Below are 22,655 nucleotides of genomic sequence, written 5' to 3'. Positions count from 1 at the left end.
TATGAGATTCACTTTTGCATTCTTCTGAAATCGAAAAGCCAACTAGAAACCAACAAAACCAAAATCTGGACTGAAACACACAATTCGAAGCGTAAGGCTAAAACCAACGGAGGGTCGTGGATCCAAGTGATCAGTCAGCATAAACGGAATCAAACTTTGACATAATAACGAGAAGGCAAAAGTAAAAACTATCATAAATCCATTAAACGGGTAAAAGAGTAGAGGTGAGTTTTATGGACTACACGCACATAAGGACATAAACATCAACGGACAGTTGAAAACATCAGACACAATACTGGTTTCTTCTTCATTCTCTCTTCTCCACAATCACTAATGGTCTCTTTCAAGTGCAAAAAGTGTTCCAGCAGCTTCATCATGCCTAATCATTATCAAAATGAAGGTTTAATCAATATTCATAAATCATATTTGAGCAACAGGAATAAAACACATAAATGAATATACTATGGTCGCCAGATTTTGCATATGGAAATGAGCATACAATCTAAATCCCCCCCCACGGGTGTTATTTACGAGCAACGATTACTTTCAGAAGAGTATTCCTTTCAATTTTCTACTTAGTTATACAAAATGGGGTATTCAGTTAATTACCTTGCTAGCGATGTTGTTGGAGAGCCAATCAAGGCCTTCATAGAGACCTTCCCCAGATGTGGCACATGTGCTTTGAATGTACCTGTTAAAGGAAACAACATAAACGGTACATTCCACCACACTGTGCGATCAATCTAACCATATTAAGGACTACATCGTAGAAAGAAGATAATTTTACCAATGGCGTTGGCGAAGAGAGTGAAGGCCAAGCTTGTCGGTTATTTCTGCAGCATTCATTGCGTTGGGAAGATCTTGTTTGTTTGCAAACACAAGAAGGACAGCATCCCTCAGTTCATCCTGCAAACAGTGTTTAAATCAGATGATGAAAAAGGTGTTTCTTGCTTACTGTGATACGAGAAAATATCAGAAAACTTACCTCATTCAACATGCGATGTAACTCATCCCTTGCCTCCACAACTCGGTCTCTGTCGTTGCTATCAACCACGAATATAAGACCTTGAGTGTTCTGGAAGTAGTGCCTCCACAGGGGACGAATCTGTTTTTCAAGGAATTGGCATTCTAAATGTCAAATAGCAGGAAAAATAAGAATACAAATACAATCCACGTGCATGTAGAAATTTAATCAGGTAAAACGAAAGATCACAGTATTAGTCACGACACTATACTATGATGATCTAAGCAAGAATCAAATTGTGCACCTTGTCCTGACCCCCTACATCCCAAACAGTGAAGCTGATGTTCTTGTACTCAACAGTCTCCACATTGAATCCTGGAAACAAAAGCCTTTTCAACATCAAACTTGAGAAGCGAAGCTTCCATTAACAGAAAACCGGAAGGAGCAGGAGAGAATTACATAAAACCCACAGAGACATACAAGTAAGAAACACAAAAGAGCAAGATCAAAGACTCTGGTTCGAGGAATCCTTAAAACTTACCGATGGTTGGGATGGTGGTGACAATTTCGCCAAGCTTCAGCTTGTACAAGATAGTGGTCTTACCAGCAGCATCAAGACCTACCATCAGAATCCGCATTTCTTTCTTGGCAAAAAGCCGGCTGAACAACTTCGTGAAGTTAAGTCCCATTTTCCTTTAGCTAGCCCTAGATCCAAAGCCAACCACAAGATCAAAAGACAATAAAGAAAAGCTCTATTTACCTGAAGACCAACAGATAAATCATTGATAAACACGATCAGGTCCAAACGATCTCATCACATAATTCCAACAAATTCTTATCGGTTGAAATAGTATCGATAATCAGATCCTCGGATAAATCACAGTGACCAATATTCTAGAAGAACCAGTTATTCTAAATTGGTGTAAAAATATCTCGAGGAGTGGATCTTACTTGCACGATATTATATTCAAAGCAAAATGAAAACAATGAATTCAACGTAGGAATCGACGACTAAAACTTTGTATACTAAAATCAAAGAGAAGAAATCTGACGATCAATCTCTTGATACTTTAAGAAGGATAAAGATCAAAATACACAGAGAGGGTGATACAGAAATTGAATCGAGGAGGAAATTGATTTTACCTTACAAAGATCAAAACCGAGAAAATCAATATACGAAGAGATGTTGAGAAAGGATGATACAGAACATGAATCGAGGAAAAACAAGTTTACCTTTCGAAGAAGCTCCAACGAAGGATCTGTTGTAAAGCAAGCCGCGAGTTTCGAAGAGAAAATGACTCCCTCTCTCTCTCTCTTTCTCTTCTCGTAAGAGCTCTAATAATAGAAATATTTTATCAATATGGTAATATTTGTTGTTATTATTGAATTTATCACCCCAGTAAAATTACATAATTAAAAAGTTGTCATTGCAACTTTGTCCCTATAATATAGCAATATTTCAAATAATGTAGAATTACAAAAATCTAGTCAATCCTTGCTTACTCTCCACACAAATCACTCTTCCTGGCTAGCCATGGCCGTCCGTAACTGCTTCCTCCAAGCTCCACCGCTCTCTCGCTTTTTACTAACGGTTTTCTCTACCCGCGCTACAAATCTCTCCGCCGGTTATGGTCGGCTCAAAGGCACCGTCATGTTCTCCTCCGCCGTGAACCGGATCGGGCCTTTGACATCTCCGGTACGGGCTGAAGTAAAGCGCCTCTCGCGCAAGGACGATGAAGTAGCTTCGGGTAACTTATCTACACACTGCTTTATATCTTATAGTAGTTTTTTTTGCTAGTCTCTTGTGCTGGTGTGCTTGCAATGCGTTTTTGGTTAATTTATTTTCCTACCATTTGATTGATTGTAGCTTGTTTGGAATATTCTTGATAATAGTTTCTGATCTTCAATTCGAGACGCCTTTGAAGATTGTTGAGTATCCGGATCCTATACTACGGGCTAAGAACAAGAGGATTGGTGTTTTTGACGAGAATTTGAAGAACTTGGTCGATGCTATGTTTCATGTTATGTACAAGTAAGTATCTAACTAGCACCCATGAGTTGTTTCTTTTGAGTAGTTTTCAATGGTTTTAGGAATAAAATGATGTTAGTAACTTAGTACTTAATAACACAAACACACTGTGATCGATATTGGACAGAACGGATGGCGTGGGGCTGTCAGCACCACAAGTAGGTCTGAATGTTCAACTGATGGTGTTTAATCCCGCTGGGGAGCGTGGTGAAGGAGAAGAAATCGTTCTTGTGAATCCGAAAATCAATAAGTATTCTGACAAATTAGTACCATTTAGCGAAGGATGCCTCTCCTTCCCTGGGATCTATGCTGATGTTGTTGTATGTTCAACCTTTCTCTCGCACTTGAATCACTTTTTCACCAGATTTTGTCTTTTAATTCTCCGCTTAACCATATTCCCCATCATTTTCTTGGATATCCATTTTTCATGTGTTTTGTTTTGCTTTTTCAGCGACCACAATCTGTCAAGATTGATGCAAGGGACATTACTGGTGCAAGATTTTCAATCAGTCTATCTCGTTTACCTGCACGGATCTTTCAGCACGAATACGACCATCTGGAGGTTCTTTCTTTCTCCACTTTGATTTTGATATCTTTGCTTTATTGAACAGCAAAAGACAAAACAAAAAAAATACATTTACAAGTGGAAGAAACCAGAGAGAAAACTGATATATTTCTATTATTCGACACCGAAAAGTGTTCTCATTTCCTCATTAACTCATGAGTATCACTTGCAAGCTTTCGTTTTGGTCTGATGGAATGATTTTTTTTCAATTATAGGGAGTTCTCTTCTTTGACAAAATGACGGATCAAGTTCTTGACAGCATTCGTGAAGAGCTAGAGGTGAGTGAAACTGTAGCAAGACAGAGTCTAAAGCTATCAATAACCAGTAGTTAAATTTCGTCGATAAATCCACCCTTTGTTCATAGTGACTTTTGGTGACCATCTTTGACATAAGTAGTCCATTGTCTGAACTTGTTTGTTATCTTAATTCTACAGTATTCCTGACAAGTTTTGTACCGCAGGCCCTAGAAAAGAAGTATGAAGAAAAAACTGGATTGCCAAGCCCTGAAAGAGTACAAGAACGACGAAAAAGGAAAGCAGGTGTTGGTTTTGGCAAGCGTTGATGAAACATTCCCACTCAAATTTCATCTTCGTGTAGGACATGGGTAAATCTGTTATTCTGATTTATTTTTTACTCTTCTTTCTCAGTGCTTTTTGTCCTGAACTTTTTTCTTCCTATTTTCCACTGCAGGATTTAACTATGGTATAAGAAGCAGACAATGACAAGAAGCATGTTTGCCTTTCTAAACCAAGAGGTGTGATGCAAATCTCCCAAACATGATGTACGGTTGAGACACAGATCATATATTTCAGAATATTTTTTGCCAGAGTAATGTATCAATTCAGATCGTCTATATAATGTTGGCCTTTTAGCTTAAACTTTGGAACAGCGTTTTGAATGTTCCTGCCGACTACGTTCTACCATGTGCGTGGTTTATTCTTTGTTACCAAGTAAAATGCATTACTTGTTTACTTGTGTTGGAATTTTTGATAAAGACCACTTTTATATAATATTTAGCTCTCATTTTGTATATTTTCTCTACATCTCTCAGGTGCTTGTTTCATGGAGTATTATACTGCTTATGATTTGTTCTGTGATAACTGATCCAAAAGTCATAATAGTTAGATTGTTGCCTCAAGATGAACTCCTTCAAAATCCAATTAAAGAAGAAAAAAAGCTATGGGTTGGGACTTGGGACCTCTTGTTTTGATTTATGGCAAATTCAATAACTCCAAGTAGTCTATAACAGAATGCAATGCATTAACGTGGAGTATGTTACATGTTGTTTGCAGTTGATTTATACAATCTAGTATTAGATAAAATTAAAGGGAATCAATCCTTAATTATTCGTATTATCCTATATTAACATTTTACATAATTTCTTGCTCTAATATCAGCAAGCGTCATTGTAAGACTTACTTGCAGCTCCTGGTGACTTTTGTGTTTTCAAACATTGAATTGGCGGAAGAGTCTTGGTTTTTAGCTCACCGTGTGCTTCCCAGCAGAAAGGATCACGTAAACTTGCCTTTTCAGTGGCCGGCTTAAGCTCTATGGTGGACAGTGAGATCCCTGTGCATGGCAAGCTCTCACTGCAGGCAAAGCGTACAGGTTCTTTTGTGTAGGTACCTTTAATGTTTATGTAGTTTATGTTTGATACAGCGACTGCTGAAGTATCATTGTGGCATCCTCCACCATCGCAGTAATATTGATCTATGATAATTGGATTGGCTACTTCGCTAACTTGAATATTTGAAAACATAATCTGTTTCACAGACCCTGACCCTCCCTGCCAGTTAACATATAACAAAAAAGTTGTCAGAAACGTTGAATTGTTATCGCATGCTACTCTCAGTTGTCTTTTCCTCTGTTTTGTTTATGCAAATATATGTGTAGGGGTCAATTACCTGCCAGGATTTGATTCGTACACCGTTGGTAGTTTCATGCATCGTGACATCACGGACAGTGATGTTTGAAACACACGCCTTTGTTTTCTCTTTGCCTAGTCCTCCGATGCTAATTCCATGGCCAGGCCCACAATCCACATCGTGTATGTAGATATTCGAGCATCCAGTTTGAATTGATATACAGTCATCTCCTGCACAAAAGCAAGAAATTATCATTTCTTAATCCTGGCAAGTTTCATCAAGAAGTATAGCCTGGAAAGTTATGATAGATAATCTGACTTCTAGTGTCTTATTTAAGAAAGATTTGACTTGTAATGTCTTAAATTTAAACAAAATGGATATGTTTGAATGTTGTGGTTTACCACAAGCCAGCGTGCTGCGGTAGATAACAGCATCTTGAGAGTTTTGTAGGTGGATGCCATCTGTGTTCGGGGAATCTCCAGGGGATGAGGTTGTGAAATCAGACACTTGAATGCTTATGCAGTTATCAAACTTGAGGTGGGTTTGAGGACTGTTCTGTATGGTTATTCCATTGACCGTTACACCGTTACTCCCATAGAATCTCAAGGCCTACATGTCACCCACCCTTGGTTATTAATCAAGTTTCAAAGTTGATTTTAATAGGCATCTCCATTCATAAGACAAATCGAATGAAACTTACTGTTGGTTTAGTTCTTGGCATTTTCGTAGACAGTTGGTCCTTCATCTTTCACAAAAAAAAAAAAGTACAAGAAGTAGAGGTTATTGCAAGCTAGATTTTCCAATTTTTTTTTAGCTAAAGAAATTGAATTTACCATGTCGTTCCTAGTTATTGACTCTGACTCATCTACTGGATCATAGTCAGGGGACTTGTTCCACCATACGGATCCTCGTCCATCTATAATCCCTTTTCCTTTGATAGTGATTCCTTTAAGTGATTTGAACTCTATCCATTGCAAGAGTCCTGATCCCCAGGCACTTGAACTCGTTGGAGCTATGATCTTTCCTTCTAACTGCACCATGTCCAAATACAATATAACTAACGATACTCCAATAACAGTTTTTTTTTTTTTTTTGTTTTGTTATTTTTCTCTCCTTGAGAATTCACCTGAAAAACAATGTTCTCTTTACATTCTTTTCCGAGGAAGGAAACAGGACCGACAAGAAACGTAGAACCAGATGGAACTAACAATGTCGACCCTTCCACCTTACAAGCTTCCTTCCAAGCATCTTCAAAAGCCTGCGATTTTCACGGTACATTAATTGATCATCAAATTTTTTTTTTTTTTTTTTTTTTGGGACCGTATGATTCCATTATATATCAGTAAAACAGATATCTACGCTGCTAATCCATATTAGAAATGCTTAATCACCTTTGTGTCATCACTTGTCCCGTCACCTTTTGCGCCATAGTCAAGCACATTGATTGTTCCAGAACTTTCTCCTTCGGCGATAGACCTGCGGTTCCCTTTCCAGTATACACTCTGCCTAGCGTCACAAGTCCTGAACCTTGAAGAGAATAAGGATATTAAAAGGAGAAATTTCAGGGCAAGACATTTCAAGGTTACTCTATACATCTTTAATTAATATCGGAAACGAACTTGTTTCTAGGAAGACTTTGTTTAGATATGGAATGAAGAGGAAGTGGTGCGAAGCTCATATTTATAAGTAGAGAAAAACACTGTTACGCATATGAGTTATGGATCCATGATACAGTTAAACAGTTGGATATGGACAAAAAGCCTTGGAACTCTTTTCCTCTTCAAGCATGTTCCACATTTTATATTTTTCCCCCCTATTCAAGCATGTTCCACTAATTTGCTATATTTAATTTAATTGGCAAATGAATAAAAGTTGAGGGGGCTTACTTGCTTGATCAGTTTGTTCTATTGACCGCATCATAACGCTTTAGTTGCGATTTGCCTTTGATTAATTTTTTCTCGAATATCATCATACAACAACAACATATTTAGCTAAGCCATTGTTCAAAAAAAAAAAAAAACAACATATTTAGTTACGATTTAGCATTAATTAATTTGTTCTTGAATAGGTGTGTTACTTAGAATTTGTTTTGGTCGCTACTGACATGAACATTTTGTTCGACGTTTCATTAATAAATGAATGTGTTACAGATGTTGAGGTTTGTGTTAGTCACTAGAAACAACTGATCACTTTCGTTTATAACATAATGGGGGCAGTCAGATACTTAACCGCGCTCTTGGTAAAATTCGGTTTAATGAAAACCAAAATCCATTTATCAGGCAATGGGGAAGGCTAGCTTTTCGAAGAGTCAAGAAAAGTTGCCGTACAATTACAGGTATGTCACGTAATCCTCATCATAAGATAATCTTTTTTAATTTTTTGTTCCTTAAATTAAGCACCGTAATTTGGGTTAGATCTATGGTGTCACTGAATCTTCTAAACGCTAATTGAATTTTATTAATCCTTTATCTTCTACCCATGAATTTTCAAAGATCCATTAGTTGCATGACAATATATAGGATGGTCGAGACGGGTTTCTGTTATAGTTATAGAGAGAATAGACCAACATATAGGGATTTGATGGCTTAACCATGGATTATGGAATATAGTAATTTCAATGTATGAAATTGAACTCGTGATGAAGATACACTTTGCATGCAGCCCCAGGTGGAAAGATACAGGCTGCTATTAGAGAATGTAGACTAGCACGTTGCTACGTGTATGTATCCCATGCGTTGACGTTGACAAAGTCTGTTGAATTATTCTAGTTGATTTCATGATCTTGAGAAGCCTATTGGTCACCAATTTTTTTCTACTTTAATTCTCATTTTTATTTGAAGTTCTGTTACTAGTTTATTAATTTTCTTGCGTTGGCAGTTGAAAGTGTGATTACAATAGTTTTTTTTTTTTAAAGATATTTCAAATGATTCTATGCCAAGTAACTGATTTTTTTTTTTGGATAGGAAATCACGGAAGTGGTCAGTGGTCACAACTCGTAAGTCACATGAACAATATTTTCTAGCACTCGGTAGAATTTTGTGTATGCAACAACTCGCGTTAGACGTAATATTTGAAAATTGCATCATTATGTAATCTTAACCCGTCATTTAATGTGATGTTTATTACGTTTACATATACATGTGTAAAATGTAATTTCGTGTAATCTATAGTTTTGCATTAGGCGTGTATAATATAAATTATTTACAATAATGTTTTTATCCTTGTCACTTTTATACTTACATGCACGGATTTGGACGCAACGCTGAGAATAACGCCAATTTGTGTGATGGTTTTGTCCAATATCGTGTACGATATCCACTACTCTCTTGTCGCAACCATTTATATAAAAGTTGACAAAAAAAATGGATAAATAAAAGTTGACAATTCCTATCATAATCAAATTGTTGTCACGCCTCCAGTATTCAACGATTCGACAATACAGTAACCCAATTATTGTTCAACCACTATTTTTATTTTCAACAAAAGTAAAAAAGCCCAATTACTTATTATTGTTCCCAATATTTAAGCCCGTATCATAGTTAGCCCAATTTATGTGTGTGATCAACGGTCGAGTATAACACGACACCGTTCCAAATATTGTCGCAATGTCGCTTTATGCTGACTTGGCGATTTCGTAATCCAGATTTCCTTTACTCTGACAAAACAACATTACAATGAACAAATACCGAAAAAGTGAGGAGCGAGAATCAATGTACGCCATGCTTCACTATACGTTTCCTACACCTGTGAAGCGTAACCGTCCGATTATTCCCTGGCATCTAATATAACTTTTTCTTACCCACATCTAACCGTCTATAAGAGAAGCTTACCATACACCCAACTGCAGGAAAGAAATTCATCACACATTAAAAGCAGTCAACACAAATGACGTGAGTCTTAGTTATTCCAACCAAAACACGCCACGTGTACGGGCACTCTTCCTTGAGCGCGGACGTCAAAACTAACTATCAACTAAAACTTGGGAACTACCTATTGGGGTCCGCTTTCTCTGCCATTAGAAAGAAAAAAAAACAACCAAAATACAGAGAGAAAACTCAGAATCACAACACAGAGAGAGAGGCTTGCTATTATCTGCAAAAGGGAAGAGTTTTTCTAGGGTTTCCAGTTGCTGCCGACATAAGATGGTGGAGTGAAATTGCGGCGGAGACATTCAGGTATGACGGCTCCACGACGGAGTCGCAAGTTTCCTATTTTGTTTTGTTCACTTATTAGGCTTCACGCCGAGTGATTCTGGAACGAAACTTTTACTTTAACGGATAAGTGTTTCTTCTCGTGAGGGCCGCTAAAGTTTGCCTATATTTCCTGCCTAAATCCATATTAACTGGATCGGAACTAAATGTAGCTTTTTTTTTTGGTAGTTCTTAGATCTTCTTCACTATTTCTGTGCTTTGTTCATTTTGTTTCAATTTTTGGTGGTAGAAAAGAGATTCAACTAAAACCTATGTCGTTTGTGTTTTGACATCAACAGATTGACGAACTGAATTGAAGCTGGTGAAAATGGCTTCTGTGGGAACATTACCTTCTTCTATGACTACAAAACAGAACAATGCTTCCATATGCGCTGACAAACTACCTGAAGGGATTAATGAGATGAAGATAAAAGATGACAAGGTTTGCAGAACTCAGATTCAGATGAAATGATGAAATATAAGCTTGAACAGACTTTGCTTCTTTGTTTTGCTACTAATGTTTGTTGACTTCTATCTGGTTTGCTGGTTGCTTAACTCTTTTAGGAAATGGAAGCAGCTGTGGTTGATGGGAATGGAACTGAAACAGGTCACATTATCGTTACAACTATTGGTGGTAAAAACGGCCAGCCTAAACAGGTGAGCTTGTTTAAGATTATGTTTCGAGGAATATCCATCTTTTCTTTGTTAATACGAAGTTAATAGAAAGATCATTTGTATACATTAGTGGCACAATGACTAAGACTTACAGATTAAACGTGATAATTTACGATTGCTGCAGTGTCTACTGTGTTATAAAATCTCTTCTAACTCTTTCTGTTTCCCTTTCAGACCATAAGTTACATGGCAGAGCGCATCGTTGGACAAGGTTCATTTGGAATTGTTTTTCAGGTGGTGTTTTGATTCTGTGCCCTGAATAACGTACTTTACTAATTAAATGTCTGGTGCATCGACCTAACGTAGATCATTTTTTATATATCTTGTTGCTTGTATGTATGCAGGCCAAGTGTTTGGAAACGGGGGAAACTGTTGCGATCAAGAAAGTTTTGCAAGACAAAAGATACAAGAATCGCGAGCTACAGACGATGCGTCTTCTCGATCACCCTAATGTTGTGTCCCTCAAGCACTGCTTTTTCTCAACGACCGAAAAAGATGAATTGTATCTCAATTTGGTACTTGAATACGTTCCTGAGACCGTATATCGTGTCTCAAAGCACTACAGTCGGGCAAATCAGAGGATGCCCATGATATATGTTAAACTCTATACATACCAGGTAGGTTTTCTTTGAGCCCGTGAGAAACAGTTGAAATATTATGGTTGAAATATTGTTGCACTGATTATCCTAACTTTTTCGCTGCCTTCCTTTTTGGGATGCAGATTTGCAGAGCTTTGGCTTACATTCATGGAGGAGTAGGAGTCTGCCACAGAGACATAAAACCACAAAATCTTCTGGTTCGTGTCCTAAGTTGAGATGTTGGTTAAACTTTTTATGGTCTACATGCAGCTGCTTAATTAATCATGTGCTTCTCGTAGGTTAATCCTCATACACATCAGGTCAAGCTCTGTGACTTTGGAAGCGCGAAAGTTCTGGTATAGCATCTATTATAAATAAAGGATATGTTGATTTTGTTTTCATATGAATAAGTTGGCACATCATTTGGAACTATGCACTCTTACTAGTCCTTACCGTTGTTGTTCAAAGAGTTGTGTAAACTGAACTTAACCAATTTTGATTTTCCACTATGTAACAGGTCAAAGGCGAACCAAACATCTCATATATTTGCTCTCGTTACTATCGAGCACCTGAACTTATATTTGGAGCCACGGAATATACAACAGCTATTGACATATGGTCTGCAGGCTGTGTTCTTGCTGAATTGCTCCTTGGACAGGTAGTTTGACTGTCCAATTTTTTTTTCCACCATTTATCCTTTTGTAAATCATCAAGTGATGTCTCAAGTTGTGTTTTACCAATCTTTTGCTGGTACAACTTTTGTGTAGCCTCTATTTCCAGGTGAGAGTGGAGTGGACCAGCTAGTTGAGATTATTAAGGTACTTCAACTTGGTTTAAACCTAAACACGAGTACAATACCCATAATCTTTGTATTGAGCATGGACTGGGATCATGAATATGTGGAATGATGATTGCCATTACCTATTATTGGTTGTTTACAGGTTCTTGGAACACCAACTCGTGAGGAAATCAAATGTATGAATCCAAACTACACTGAGTTTAAATTCCCTCAAATAAAGGCTCATCCTTGGCACAAAGTAAGCAAACATCTCCATCAGTTTCTCAACATTTTCCATATTTATTTTCGTTTCTCACCACTGATTGTAAAAACTGTTGTTGGTTCCTAAGATATTCCATAAGCGTACACCTCCAGAAGCTGTAGACCTCGTCTCAAGGCTTCTCCAATATTCTCCAAACCTCAGATCAACCGCTGTAAGTCCATGAAATCTTTACAACTTCACAATCATATAACAATACTACATTCGATATCCGTTTGGTTGATTCAAACTATTCAAAAACTTGTGATTTAAGATGGAGGCTATAGTTCACCCGTTCTTTGATGAGCTTCGTGATCCCAATACACGTCTACCTAATGGTCGTCCCTTGCCTCCTCTCTTCAACTATAAACCACAAGGTTTGTCTCCCCCAAATATAGATTATCCTTTTGCACTTGTTTTCTAATTTTACCTAAACAGAGATTAAAAGTGTGTATATTGTTTTTTGTTTGTTAAAATGTAGAGCTTAAAGGAGCAAGCTTGGAGTTGTTGTCCAAGCTTATACCTGACCACGCTCGTAAACAATGTTCCTTCCTTGGTCTCTAGATGACTAAATCTCCACGTAAAAAGATGTGTGTATGTACACATAGATATGCTGATCGATTAAGTAATGGAGTTTAGCTTCTCAGGATTATATAATTATTGTTAGCCTCCATCTATTTATGTATTTCTGTCGTTTATTGTCTTGCCACGGATGATAGACATTTTTTATTAGTAAAAGCTTTGTACTTTTATATATGAATTGATGATTAATGTAATGTATGTAACGGTCTTTGACTCGCTGCAGTTTTGCGGAATGACTAAATTATTGTCCTTTTGATCGTCACCTGTCATACCTTTGGCATGCATAGCTCTATGCATGATATTTAGGCTTAGAGCTATGCATGCATACCTTAAACTTTGATCTATGTTTAAGTTAAAGTTTAACCAATTATAGTTCCTCTAAAAAGTAAGTGTATCTCATTTACCCACGAATTTAAAGCTCTTATGGACTAAACAAATTAATCGATAATCAAAAAAAAAAAATTAATCAGTTTCGAGAATTGCTTTTTAAGCCATAGCTAAACAAATGTTTCATGTTAATTGATTTGGATCAGTTTCATTAATTACAAATGTTTTTGAGTTGACCAAAATAGGATTTAATTGTGGAAGTAGTAATAATAACCATAGGGCCTAAATCGCAATATTCAGAAAGTCGCAACAACTTTTTCAGTGCTTCTCGAGTAGACGAACGACGAGACACAGACGGCACTCTCATCGACGGCAACCAGAACCTTTGCCGGCGGTGGGAGCGCTTCGGCTTCTTCTCTAGTTCATAGTCGAATTTCTCTGGGTATTACTCTCATTCTCGTTCACGATCTTTTTAGGCTCCTTTAGTTGAGCTCGTTTGTTTTTAGCCGATTTGCTCGGTCTCTCGACTCGGGTGAGAGTTCGAGATGACGGCGATCTCTCCATCTCTGGCTCTATCGTTCTTCAAAAACCATTTAAGCTCTTATAAAACCCACTGAAAATCGAACAGAATTTCGTAGAATCTGCCATGCTCCTCACAAATTTTGATCCTTGAAACACTTTTGTTTGCTTCCGTACTGCCGTTTGAGTATTTGTGGCCATGCCTTAAGCATCTCACGGAAATTCCGCCATTAGTGTCACGGATGATTTTTATTGGGTTTTGTTTTTGTTACTGATTGATCTCCAAAATTCGATCTTTAAAAGAAGTTTTTGATACTTAGCAGTTGCATTAACCAATATTTTGATGATAATTTGGCAGGTTTACTCTGTGCGCACACCGGACCGGAGATCTTATTTGATCCTCAATTACAAGTCTTTGATCCCATCACCATACTACAACAATGGTACACTCCGATGAATTTGTATACCTGTTCGAGAAGCATATTGTTTCTGTACTCTCATTACCCTTTTTCTACTTTGTAAATTAATGTCTATGAAGGCCCAAGATTCTGCTGACTGGGATGCTGATGACGATTTGGATTTGGAGATCGATAACTTTCAGTCATCTCCACCGTCATCTCCGGTGATCACATCCCTCACATCTTCAGACGAGACTTTTGCTATGTTGGTTGACATGGGATTCTCTGTTGAGATGATTGCTAGAGCAATCGAGGAAAACGGTGAGGCTTTTCCCTCTTGTTTGTATTCCTATCTGAATACATGTTTATTTGGTTAACTGATAATGTGGTATCAATAAATTTTGCAGGACCAAATGCAGAGACTTCGGTGATTATTGATACTATCTCCAACTACTCTGTGAGTTTTTAATGTTTGGATCCTTTGTGTTGCTTGTAATTTTCATGTGCAATAGTTTTAGATAGTGCATTTTCTCACTCCCTCTTATAATTCTTCTTTGTGAAGAAACACTGTGAAGCTAGTTCTTCCAAGTCCAAGACTATTGATCATTTCCTTGCGATGGGATTTGATGAGGAAAAGGTCATCAAAGCCATACACGAACATGGTAGTTGCAAATCTTTCTCCTTTTGGGTAAGAATTAGAACTCTGTGACTTAATTTGACATTTTTGTTTTATATCTCGCAGGAGAAGAAAATACGGAACAAATAGCCGATTCACTCGTCTCTTGTGCGGTCGTCTCTTGTGCGGTAAGTGATGATGCAAAGATACAATGATATCATGCATCCTTGCATTAGGAATATATCTAAAATTTTCGTTGGTGGTTTGTAGGCAGAGGAATTGCCTAAAGTAAAAGAAGAAGATGACATTGACTGGTCAGATAGTGATAATGAGATAAATTACTCCGATTTTTTGAGCTCAGATGATGAGGTATGTTAGTTTTATGCTTGTAATAATGTGTATTTCATATCACACCAATCAAATGTATGTGTATCTTAGTGTTATTTGCATATGTGTAGATTATATGCATTTTATTAATCTATTTCAAACCATGACAGAAACATCTAGACTCCTCCCTTGGAAACAGCAGTCAAGTGCTCGATTTGGTGAAAATGGGTTACTCGAAGTTGGAAGCTTCCCTAGCTTTGGAGAGATGTGGTAAGCTTTCCTTGAATCATTACCAATAGGCATTAGCAAAACTTTTACTTCATTTTTCTTATAGGTGAAGTGGCGTAAACCATGGTTAAATTAAACCATACTTTTAGTTATTGTTACCTATTTGATCGAGGGTGAAATATCAGCCTTTAGTTCTGTGATGTAGGACTAAGATATGTGTGCGCTAAGCATTGGGATTGTGTTAAAGTAATTGATATAGTTGTTAGATGTTATTATATCTAACATATGTTGTCGCCTAACCGAAACTTATCTAGGAGAGAATGTGAGCACCGCAGATCTGGTAGATTTCATTTGTGCTGCTCAGATTGCTCGAGAAGCTCCTGAGTTTCACGCTGACCCTGAAGAACGAAAGGTATGGTTATAACCTCTATAAAATCTGTCTTAAATTTAATTTGTTTCAAATGCTTTGTACTGATTTTGTGGGAAATTGTTAATTTGTTATCTAGTTAAACATTTTAGTGCATGACACCTATATTTTGTGTATGCAGCCAAGACATGACGTCAAGAAAAGGAGGATAGAGCCAAAAAGAGAGCCTAGGTTATCTACTGATGCTGACGAGCCAGTTCGTCTACCAAATCCAATGATAGGATTTGGGCTCCCAAATGAGCCAGGACTCATCACACATCGAACGCTCCCAGACTTAGCTCGAGGTCCACCATATTTCTACTACGAGAATGTTGCTCTTGCACCTAAAGGCGTTTGGGAGACCATCTCAAGACATTTGTATGACGTCGCACCGGAGTTTATGGACTCAAAATACCTATGCGCTGCAGCCAGAAAGAGAGGATACGTACATAATCTCCCTATCAGCAACAGGTTTCAGATTCAGCCTCCTCCAAAATACACAGTTCAGGAAGCGTTTCCACTAACCAAGAAATGGTGGCCAAAATGGGACGAAAGGACCAAGCTGAACTGTATACTGACTGTTACAGCCAGTGCTCAGTTGACTAATAGGGTCCGTAATGCCCTTGAGGCTCATAGTGGGGAACCGTCAGAGGCTACAAAAAGATATGTCATGAAGGAGTGCAAAACGTGGAATCTTGTATGGGTGGGAAAAAACAAAGCCGCACCACTCGAGCCTGATGAAATGGAGACTCTTCTGGGATTTCCAAAAAACCATACACGAGGTGGTGGTATGAGCAGGACTGAGCGTTATAAGTCACTGGGCAATTCTTTCCAGGTTATTTCACACCTAATCATACATTGCCATTATAACGTTTTGAGTTTATGGAACAAGTTGCTTATTATGTTTGTTTTATCTTGCGGTTTTGACTGGTTTTGGCTGTGGTTTGTGTTTTATATAACTTGTTGTAGGTAGATACAGTCGCATATCATCTTTCGGTCCTGAAACCTTTGTTTCCAAATGGAATCAACGTTCTCTCTTTGTTCACGGGAATCGGTGGTGCAGAAGTAGCGCTTCACCGTCTACAAATCCCAATGAAGACAGTGGTTTCCGTTGAGATCTCAGCAGAGAACAGAAACATCCTCAAGGATTTCTGGGAGCAAACTAACCAGACAGGTGTCTTAATTGAGTTTGCTGATGTCCAAGAACTAACAACCTCCAGAATTGTAGAGCTGATGAAGAGGTTTGGTGGGTTTGATCTCGTGATCGGAGGTAGTCCTTGCAACAACCTCGCTGGCGGGAACAGAGTGACCAGAAGTGGTCTTCACGGTGAACAGTCCGTCTTGTTCTATGAGTATTGTCGAATCCTTGAGGTGGTGCGTGAGACAACAGCGAGAATGAGGAGATCGTGATGATTTTGGGATAAAGACAAGCTGAACTCTTATATTACTTTGTGTGTTATTCTTATATCTTTGTCTGAGGACAGGTGCTGAATATGTAGCAGTGGTCGCACAGTATCAAAAAAAAAAATTGTAGTTGGGACATTAGTTTTAGGTGGTGGATTTTGAAGATAAGCGTCTGTCTGTTATGAACTGTTGCATCGGTGTTTAATAAAACGCCGGCGTTTTAAGTCTAGATAGCTGAGAAAAGGCCCATAATTCTAGATAACTGAGAAAAGGCCCATATCCGAAACAAAATATATATAAAAAAAAACCGATACGTATATTGTGGTCTTTAATTGCACATGTTTAACTGCAAGCAAGTTAATACATTTCTCACCAATGTCTCCGCTCGGCCTGGACGTTCGGATATCCATTCGGATTCGGTTCGGATAATTCGGTTTTTTGGATTTTCGGTTTTTAGATTAAAACCCATTCGGATATTTTTGGAATTTTGGTTCGGGTTCGGTTATATTCGATCGGGTTCGGTTCGGGTTCAGATATCCAAAAAATAATAAAATTAAATAAAAATAATTAAATTTAAATAAAATTAGTTAAATTCAAATAAAATTTGGCAAAATTTTAAAAATATAACTAAAAACTTAGTATGTTTAAATTATTTTGGATTTTTCATCATTTTCAGAATAAAAATAATTCATATTTTGGATTTATAATTGTAATTTTAGGTTATTAAATCTAATTGTAGTTAGTATTTTGGGTATATAATTGTATTTCGGATATTTCGGATATCCATTTGGATTTTCGGTTCGGTTTGGTTCGGTTTCGGTTTTTTGAATTTAGAAATTTAAAAACCGTTCGGATATTTTATCAATTTCGATTCGGGTTCGGTTTCTCTTTTTCAGGTCGGGTTCGGATAAATTATTCGGGTTCGGATAATATGCCCAGGCCTACCGCCGTACTCTTTTATAAATTTATGCTAATTATTATTTTTAAACACAAATATTATAGACAAGACTAAGCGATATAATATTATATTCAAAATTTAGGTTGTGATCAATCTTGAAATTTCAAATGATTCAGCAAAAACTCTAAACTCTAAACTCTAAAAGCTATACTCCATTTGTTCTACTTTATTTAATCGCTAGTGTATAGGTAAAGCTCATTTTATCCTCATGCTTCCATTTTCTCGAAAATTGGTAAGTAGTAAAAATAGAAATCTGCGAACTAGGCCAGGGTATTTTTATGTGGTCTTTGTATGATGGATGAATATTCGTCTAATTTTTTAGAAAGCGATCAAGCTAGTGGCCTTGTTTATAGCCTATTCTGGACTATTTTCGTCCAGTAATCTCTGGGTTCAGTTAGAAAAAGTATATAGTTTTGATTTGAAGAAGAAATAAAAGCTATCTCTGGGTTTCGAAACAACAACCTTCGACCGTTTTTTTTAATCTAATTTCAAGCATACAATTATACAAAACAGATTCGCAAGGCATTCCAATTAAATAGACTACTAAAGTGATTAGATAGATTTCACTAATGTATGGAATCAATAAACCAAATAAAGTAAGATAACATAATAACGAGTCTTTTTGATTTAATAATATAAACAAAATAGGTTTATCTCCACAGAACAAAACATCCTAATTCTCTTCTTGAGGTGTGTGATGTTCAAAGTACATAAGCGGCTTCGCTCCACACACCATCGCAAAATGAATAATTTAACCGAAAGGGGTTCATTAATATAAACTATATATATAAAACCCCGATCTGGCCAAAAAACCAATAAGTTAGTTTACCTCTGTTTCATCATCATCATAGTCTCGTGAAAGCTGCGCGGCGGTGAAGAAGTCGACGGTGGACCTCTGTTGAACCTCTCAGGACTACGGCTTCTCTCTCTTCCCCATCCCGAGCCACCACTGTTTCAAACACCAAAACCGGTTTTAAGTTTATATGAAGAGAAGGCAAAAAATTAAAGAAGTTCTGAGATCCCAATTATATTTTCATTTACCTGTCACGCGAAGAAGACCAGCTTCCTCTACCGCCAGAATCACCACCACGACCACCGTAGCCCGAACCACCACGACCACCATAACCAGAGTCACCACGACCACCATAACCAGAGTCACCATAGCCACCACCTCCTCCACGGCCGCCACCACCAGAAGGTGTACCCCAGCGGCGGAATTTGTTCATCCCACTACCACCGCGTGTAGCCATCTCGCGGACCTGTGAAGGGACTTTCTGGTTTGCACCTTCCAAGATCTTGATCAGATCTGAAGCATGTTTTGCATCCTGGTCCCCGAAGAAGGTGTAAGCTAAACCGGTTGCTCCAGCTCTTCCGGTTCTTCCGATTCTATGGACATAATCCTCCACTCCATTTGGGAAATCATAGTTCACCACCACCCTGTGAATCACCACGATTCTCCATTAGTATCATTTCTTTCCAACTTTCTTATGAATCCAAATATTTTCGAACTAGGATTCAAGTATTCATTACCTGACGTCCTTAACATCAAGTCCACGAGCAGCTACATCGGTTGCAACAAGAACAGGAGTCCTGCCACTTCTAAATTGACTCAGTACATCGTCTCTCTCTGCCTGAGACTTGTCTCCATGAATAGCAGCGGCTCCAAACGTGCGGGTCAGGTTCCTTGCGAGAGTATCACACATCCTTTTCGTCGAGCAGAAAATTATAATCTTGGAACCTGGTTCCTGAGACCGCAGTATCTGCTCTAGCCTTCTTTGTTTCTCCATCGGTGCTATCACTTCAATAGTCTGTATCACAATAACCAAATGACAATTGTGTGTTTTAACAGTATCAAAGCAAGGATAAGTATTGAAGTCGATTCGAATCCAAACCTGAGTAATGGACTTGTTGGCCACAAGCTCGTCGACGTTACCAATGTTGACCTGGGCAGGGTTGTTAAGCAGATCATCTGCGATTCTCCTGACCTCTTTTGGCCATGTCGCCGTGTACATGAGGGTCTGACGCTTAGTGGGAACCTCATTCACAATTTTCCTGATCTGAGGCTCGAACCCCATGTCCAGCATCCTGTCTGCCTCGTCTAGCACAAGATAAGATACTTGATGTAGAGTGATTCTCCTCATTTCAAGGATATCATTCAAACGCCCGGGAGTGGCAACAATAATATCTACACCTCTCTCGATTTCCTTCAGCTGAGGACCCTTTGGTGCTCCACCATACAAACACTACAAAGAAACATCGGGGAAAAGACTCAATAAGACACTTCTCAAGTAGCAAGTTCAGTGTTGTTATAGATTCAAGGAGTTTGACTTACGGCACACGAAATTCTTGATGACTTCCCAAATTTCACAGCTTCAGCTTGGATTTGTGTGGCCAACTCCCTAGTAGGTGACAGTACCAAGATCGTTGGCCCCATTCGTGAATCATTGCGGACACGCTGGAGATGCATAAAGCCTGGAATCAAGTAACCAAGAGTTTTTCCAGAGCCTGTTTTAGCGATGGCAACTATGTCTCTGTTTTGCATCGCAATTGGCCATGACTGAGCTTGGATTGGAGTTGGACCTGAGAATCCTGCACTGTATACCTACGAAAACAAAAACACAAGATGCCTTATGAGAAGAGGAACACAAAGGTTCTTTACGGCTTATGGAGCCAGAAGAAGCATCATCCTCCCATTTGCAGGTAACAAAATATAGCTATTGAAACCTGCAGCAGGAGGACAAATCTACTTCTGTCTAAACCCAAAATAATCACAATCAAAAGGTTCTGCCACGAGCTTTGGGTGAATCTGAAAGCCCTTACCAAAAATTTGGTCCACCAAAAAGGGCACTCCAAATAATTTGCAAGGACCCCAAAGAAGTGGCACAGCGTACGACATTAGCTCCTCCAAGAGCAAATATCGCACCTGGGACAAAAGATAGTGCACATGGCATAAAATTGTGACTCTACTAAGTGTAGACCCGCCAGTAATTGCTATAATCTAAATCTCTCATAAGAAAATTATGGCTGGCTCCATAAATCACTAAATCAAACCAAAAAAACTCGAAATAGTCTAGCTCAGTAGCAGAGCAGTATGGAATAGAACTCCGTCCCTCCCCCCTCTCCCCAAAAAGAAAATAGAAACGGTTATAATAGCAGATATAATCTGGAACTTTAGACAAAATAGCTCCCTTCCCCAAACCGAAAACAGTGTTTTGATTGAAAACCCTGATGTGACATAGTAAGAAAGATGATTTCATACCTCCCGCAGAAGCTCCGGGGGGAAACCAGTGGCTTCAAAAGACATTAACGGTGGTGGTACTTGGCCTCCCTAGCGAAAATGAAAAATAAAATACAAGGGTCAGTAGGATATAGAAATCACTGGTTTAGGCATGCGACTATATCTGTGAACCACCTCGGAGGAGACACAAAAATAAAGATTTCCAAGAGAGAGACATAAATACTTAACAGTGACAGTAATTTCATGACGGCGGCAATAGGCCTCTGGAGACAATTCGTTTCCAGCAGCTGAAGAAGGAGGCCCTCTGGCAGATGATCCACCAGATGCAGCATTCATTGGTCCACTTCTGCTTGCCTGTCCCAAATGAAAGACAATTTTAAGTTACAGGGAGACAAAGAAGGATAATATTAATTGGTGGTTATGAAAATTTATAGAGCATAAACGGTAGAAAACTAACGACAAGCACCATGAATCACTGGTATTACATAGGTTAGTACCTCAGTAAACCTTGATCCAGAGTCAGACTTAGGTCCGTCACTGCCCCTGCTGTACTCTTCCTCCTCCTTTACAGGACTGCAGACACGGGAGTATCCAGAAGAAGCTTGCTGACTTCGAACCGGAGAGCTAACCGGAGGAGCTGAACAAGCTGGTCTCTCGTACTGGGTAACATTGGTCTCTGGGTTCCAAAAGTACAAATACCCAGTTCTACTATCCACAAGACCTTTCCATGGCTTAGGGAGATTTGGATCCTCAGGTGCGTAACGTATTGTAGGAGCAGTAGCAGTAGCAGCCATCACCAAAGTCCTGGAAGACGAACATATCAAAGCGATTTTAGCTTCAGTTAAAATGTAACTTTGCAACTCACATCACTATCAGAAAAGGAAAGAAAAATAAACAAACCCTAACAACACGACAATGAACTTTTTAGACAGTAAATGGAATAGCACCACAGATTCGGAGACAACTCGAACGAAAACCCTAACATGCAGAAGAACAGATTCGACCAGACAACGAAACAAGGACAAACAGAGACAATCTGCGCCAGAAACTGCGAAAACGATAAAATGCAGTTAAAATCCCCAACTACCCGAAAATGTTACAAAAAAATCGGACCCAGTGAGAGATATCGGGATTCAACACGACGAAAAAAAAAGAATCTACAAAGCAAGTTCCGAAAACACTTACTGGATTTCACTGTCGAGAGAGAGTATGTTGCAGATTAGCCAATGAAAAATCACAGACCTTTGATATACTCTCACTCTCTAGACTCTAGAAATCTACGAAGGCGTAGAGAAGAGAACAAATGCGTGCCTGTTGGTTCTCCAACAACTAATTTACCTTTTTAAGAAAAAATATCTTAGCGGGCTTAATATTATCTTGGTTGAACCTAATAATAGGCCCGTATAATTAGCTACTTTATTAACTTTTGTTTGAAGGAACAAAACGGGTATTGATCAATTAATCAAGTGACGATGCTAACGAATGGATTTGAAAGCAACAAAGGAAACAAAACAACCTCAGCTTCTCCTTATTAATTGGTCTGGTCGTGAATGCAATATTGATGTTTTTTTTGGCATGTAGAGTCTGAAAAAACTGTTATGGGTATTGGATGGTTACTTTATTGATGAAATAGGAATAATTTTGGTACGGAGCAAAAGTTTATCAAGGACTTTCAATCTTGTTAAGAAGTGGGGTTATCTCATGCTTGGATAATCTTGGATTTGAAAAGAACATATTTGGGAGTAATTC

The 22,655-nt window shown here is 38.4% G+C and overlaps 7 protein-coding genes across 10 annotated transcripts; 4 read left to right on the top strand and 3 right to left on the bottom strand.

Annotated features, from left to right (window-relative positions):
• Positions 1-173: 173 nt before the first annotated feature.
• Positions 174-2,315, bottom strand: LOC18017718 (ADP-ribosylation factor). 2 transcript variants are annotated; one of them, XM_006399917.2, is made up of 7 exons: positions 2,198-2,315; positions 1,506-1,669; positions 1,269-1,339; positions 986-1,105; positions 788-906; positions 610-691; positions 174-379 (listed from the first exon to the last, which is right to left on the bottom strand). In XM_006399917.2, the coding sequence occupies exons 2-7, from the start codon at positions 1,651-1,653 to the stop codon at positions 374-376; spliced, it is 546 nt and encodes a 181-aa protein (XP_006399980.1). In that variant the 5' UTR covers positions 1,654-1,669; positions 2,198-2,315; the 3' UTR covers positions 174-373. The 2 variants fall into 2 exon arrangements, with proteins under 2 accessions (XP_006399980.1, XP_024012404.1); XM_024156636.1 differs by lacking the exon at positions 174-379 and having other exon boundaries at positions 598-691.
• A 131-nt stretch (positions 2,316-2,446) lies between these two features.
• On the top strand, positions 2,447-4,588 carry LOC18017717 (peptide deformylase 1B, chloroplastic/mitochondrial). Its single transcript, XM_006399916.2, has 7 exons — positions 2,447-2,712; positions 2,858-2,996; positions 3,121-3,313; positions 3,445-3,555; positions 3,774-3,836; positions 4,019-4,162; positions 4,249-4,588. Exons 1-6 carry the CDS (start codon positions 2,499-2,501, stop codon positions 4,118-4,120), a joined length of 822 nt encoding a protein of 273 aa, XP_006399979.1. The 5' UTR covers positions 2,447-2,498; the 3' UTR covers positions 4,121-4,162; positions 4,249-4,588.
• Positions 4,589-4,951: 363 nt separating this feature from the next.
• On the bottom strand, positions 4,952-7,039 carry LOC18017716 (polygalacturonase At1g48100). Its single transcript, XM_024156635.1, has 7 exons — positions 6,815-7,039; positions 6,550-6,681; positions 6,293-6,454; positions 6,124-6,162; positions 5,825-6,032; positions 5,463-5,653; positions 4,952-5,344 (listed from the first exon to the last, which is right to left on the bottom strand). The coding sequence occupies exons 1-7, from the start codon at positions 7,016-7,018 to the stop codon at positions 4,952-4,954; spliced, it is 1,329 nt and encodes a 442-aa protein (XP_024012403.1). The 5' UTR covers positions 7,019-7,039.
• A 2,372-nt stretch (positions 7,040-9,411) lies between these two features.
• On the top strand, positions 9,412-12,700 carry LOC18017715 (shaggy-related protein kinase epsilon). Its single transcript, XM_006399914.2, has 13 exons — positions 9,412-9,598; positions 9,913-10,055; positions 10,178-10,270; positions 10,463-10,522; positions 10,633-10,905; positions 11,010-11,084; positions 11,166-11,222; positions 11,384-11,524; positions 11,634-11,684; positions 11,808-11,903; positions 11,995-12,078; positions 12,178-12,280; positions 12,385-12,700. Exons 2-13 carry the CDS (start codon positions 9,942-9,944, stop codon positions 12,465-12,467), a joined length of 1,230 nt encoding a protein of 409 aa, XP_006399977.1. The 5' UTR covers positions 9,412-9,598; positions 9,913-9,941; the 3' UTR covers positions 12,468-12,700.
• A 417-nt stretch (positions 12,701-13,117) lies between these two features.
• Positions 13,118-16,943, top strand: LOC18017714 (DNA (cytosine-5)-methyltransferase DRM2). Of its 2 annotated transcripts, none has more exons than XM_024156500.1 (11): positions 13,118-13,254; positions 13,690-13,774; positions 13,870-14,050; positions 14,137-14,186; positions 14,292-14,391; positions 14,472-14,518; positions 14,616-14,714; positions 14,843-14,942; positions 15,215-15,312; positions 15,449-16,141; positions 16,276-16,943. In XM_024156500.1, the coding sequence occupies exons 2-11, from the start codon at positions 13,772-13,774 to the stop codon at positions 16,714-16,716; spliced, it is 1,812 nt and encodes a 603-aa protein (XP_024012268.1). In that variant the 5' UTR covers positions 13,118-13,254; positions 13,690-13,771; the 3' UTR covers positions 16,717-16,943. The 2 variants fall into 2 exon arrangements, with proteins under 2 accessions (XP_024012268.1, XP_006399976.2); XM_006399913.2 differs by having other exon boundaries at positions 14,472-14,533.
• Positions 16,944-17,104: 161 nt separating this feature from the next.
• Positions 17,105-17,673, top strand: LOC112086769 (the record flags this gene model as incomplete). The annotated part of the gene is given in 3 exon segments (XM_024156491.1): positions 17,105-17,143; positions 17,145-17,231; positions 17,545-17,673. Coding segments are annotated over 3 exon segments (255 nt in total), but the record flags the coding sequence as incomplete, so codon positions are not given.
• Positions 17,674-18,278: 605 nt separating this feature from the next.
• LOC18017713 (DEAD-box ATP-dependent RNA helicase 46) lies at positions 18,279-22,227 on the bottom strand. Of its 2 annotated transcripts, XM_024156909.1 has the most exons (10): positions 22,092-22,218; positions 21,807-21,954; positions 21,404-21,710; positions 21,135-21,260; positions 20,928-20,996; positions 20,001-20,270; positions 19,561-19,911; positions 19,199-19,476; positions 18,710-19,105; positions 18,279-18,617 (listed from the first exon to the last, which is right to left on the bottom strand). In XM_024156909.1, exons 3-10 carry the CDS (start codon positions 21,698-21,700, stop codon positions 18,494-18,496), a joined length of 1,911 nt encoding a protein of 636 aa, XP_024012677.1. In that variant the 5' UTR covers positions 21,701-21,710; positions 21,807-21,954; positions 22,092-22,218; the 3' UTR covers positions 18,279-18,493. The 2 variants fall into 2 exon arrangements, with proteins under 2 accessions (XP_024012677.1, XP_024012675.1); XM_024156907.1 differs by lacking the exon at positions 21,807-21,954 and having other exon boundaries at positions 22,092-22,227.
• Between the last annotated feature and the right edge of the window lie 428 nt (positions 22,228-22,655).

This window comes from Eutrema salsugineum, unplaced genomic scaffold, assembly GCF_000478725.1.
Source record: "Eutrema salsugineum unplaced genomic scaffold, Eutsalg1_0 scaffold_2, whole genome shotgun sequence".
Lineage (NCBI taxonomy): Eukaryota > Viridiplantae > Streptophyta > Magnoliopsida > Brassicales > Brassicaceae > Eutrema > Eutrema salsugineum.
The sequence above is the reverse complement of the archived record's forward strand: the minus strand, read 5'-3'. Positions and strand labels throughout refer to the sequence as shown.

What these genes read in the sequence shown, in the direction of transcription:
- LOC18017715 (XM_006399914.2), top strand. Translation starts at nt 9,942, where the DNA reads ATGGCTTCTGTGGGAACATTACCTTCTTCTATGACTACAAAACAGAAC. An exon ending in AAAACGGCCAGCCTAAACAG is followed by an intron (nt 10,271 to 10,462) that starts GTGAGCTTGTTT and finishes TTTCCCTTTCAG; the next exon opens with ACCATAAGTTACATGGCAGA. An exon ending in AGCTAGTTGAGATTATTAAG is followed by an intron (nt 11,685 to 11,807) that starts GTACTTCAACTT and finishes GGTTGTTTACAG; the next exon opens with GTTCTTGGAACACCAACTCG.
- LOC18017714 (XM_006399913.2), top strand. An exon ending in GTGCGGTCGTCTCTTGTGCG is followed by an intron (nt 14,534 to 14,615) that starts GTAAGTGATGAT and finishes GGTGGTTTGTAG; the next exon opens with GCAGAGGAATTGCCTAAAGT. An exon ending in CCTAGCTTTGGAGAGATGTG is followed by an intron (nt 14,943 to 15,214) that starts GTAAGCTTTCCT and finishes AAACTTATCTAG; the next exon opens with GAGAGAATGTGAGCACCGCA.
- LOC18017717 (XM_006399916.2), top strand. Translation starts at nt 2,499, where the DNA reads ATGGCCGTCCGTAACTGCTTCCTCCAAGCTCCACCGCTCTCTCGCTTT. An exon ending in GGACGATGAAGTAGCTTCGG is followed by an intron (nt 2,713 to 2,857) that starts GTAACTTATCTA and finishes TCTTGATAATAG; the next exon opens with TTTCTGATCTTCAATTCGAG. An exon ending in GGATCTATGCTGATGTTGTT is followed by an intron (nt 3,314 to 3,444) that starts GTATGTTCAACC and finishes TTGCTTTTTCAG; the next exon opens with CGACCACAATCTGTCAAGAT.
- LOC18017713 (XM_024156907.1), bottom strand. Translation starts at nt 21,700, where the DNA reads ATGGCTGCTACTGCTACTGCTCCTACAATACGTTACGCACCTGAGGAT. An exon ending in GTCATGAAATTACTGTCACT is followed by an intron (nt 20,997 to 21,134) that starts GTTAAGTATTTA and finishes CATTTTCGCTAG; the next exon opens with GGAGGCCAAGTACCACCACC. An exon ending in CATCAAGAATTTCGTGTGCC is followed by an intron (nt 19,912 to 20,000) that starts GTAAGTCAAACT and finishes GTTTCTTTGTAG; the next exon opens with TGTTTGTATGGTGGAGCACC.
- LOC18017718 (XM_024156636.1), bottom strand. Translation starts at nt 1,653, where the DNA reads ATGGGACTTAACTTCACGAAGTTGTTCAGCCGGCTTTTTGCCAAGAAA. An exon ending in TACATCGCATGTTGAATGAG is followed by an intron (nt 907 to 985) that starts GTAAGTTTTCTG and finishes CACTGTTTGCAG; the next exon opens with GATGAACTGAGGGATGCTGT. An exon ending in TCTCTTCGCCAACGCCATTG is followed by an intron (nt 692 to 787) that starts GTAAAATTATCT and finishes TTCCTTTAACAG; the next exon opens with GTACATTCAAAGCACATGTG.
- LOC18017716 (XM_024156635.1), bottom strand. Translation starts at nt 7,018, where the DNA reads ATGTATAGAGTAACCTTGAAATGTCTTGCCCTGAAATTTCTCCTTTTA. An exon ending in AGTCCCCTGACTATGATCCA is followed by an intron (nt 6,163 to 6,292) that starts GTAGATGAGTCA and finishes TGAAAGATGAAG; the next exon opens with GACCAACTGTCTACGAAAAT. An exon ending in TGCCAAGAACTAAACCAACA is followed by an intron (nt 6,033 to 6,123) that starts GTAAGTTTCATT and finishes GGTGACATGTAG; the next exon opens with GCCTTGAGATTCTATGGGAG.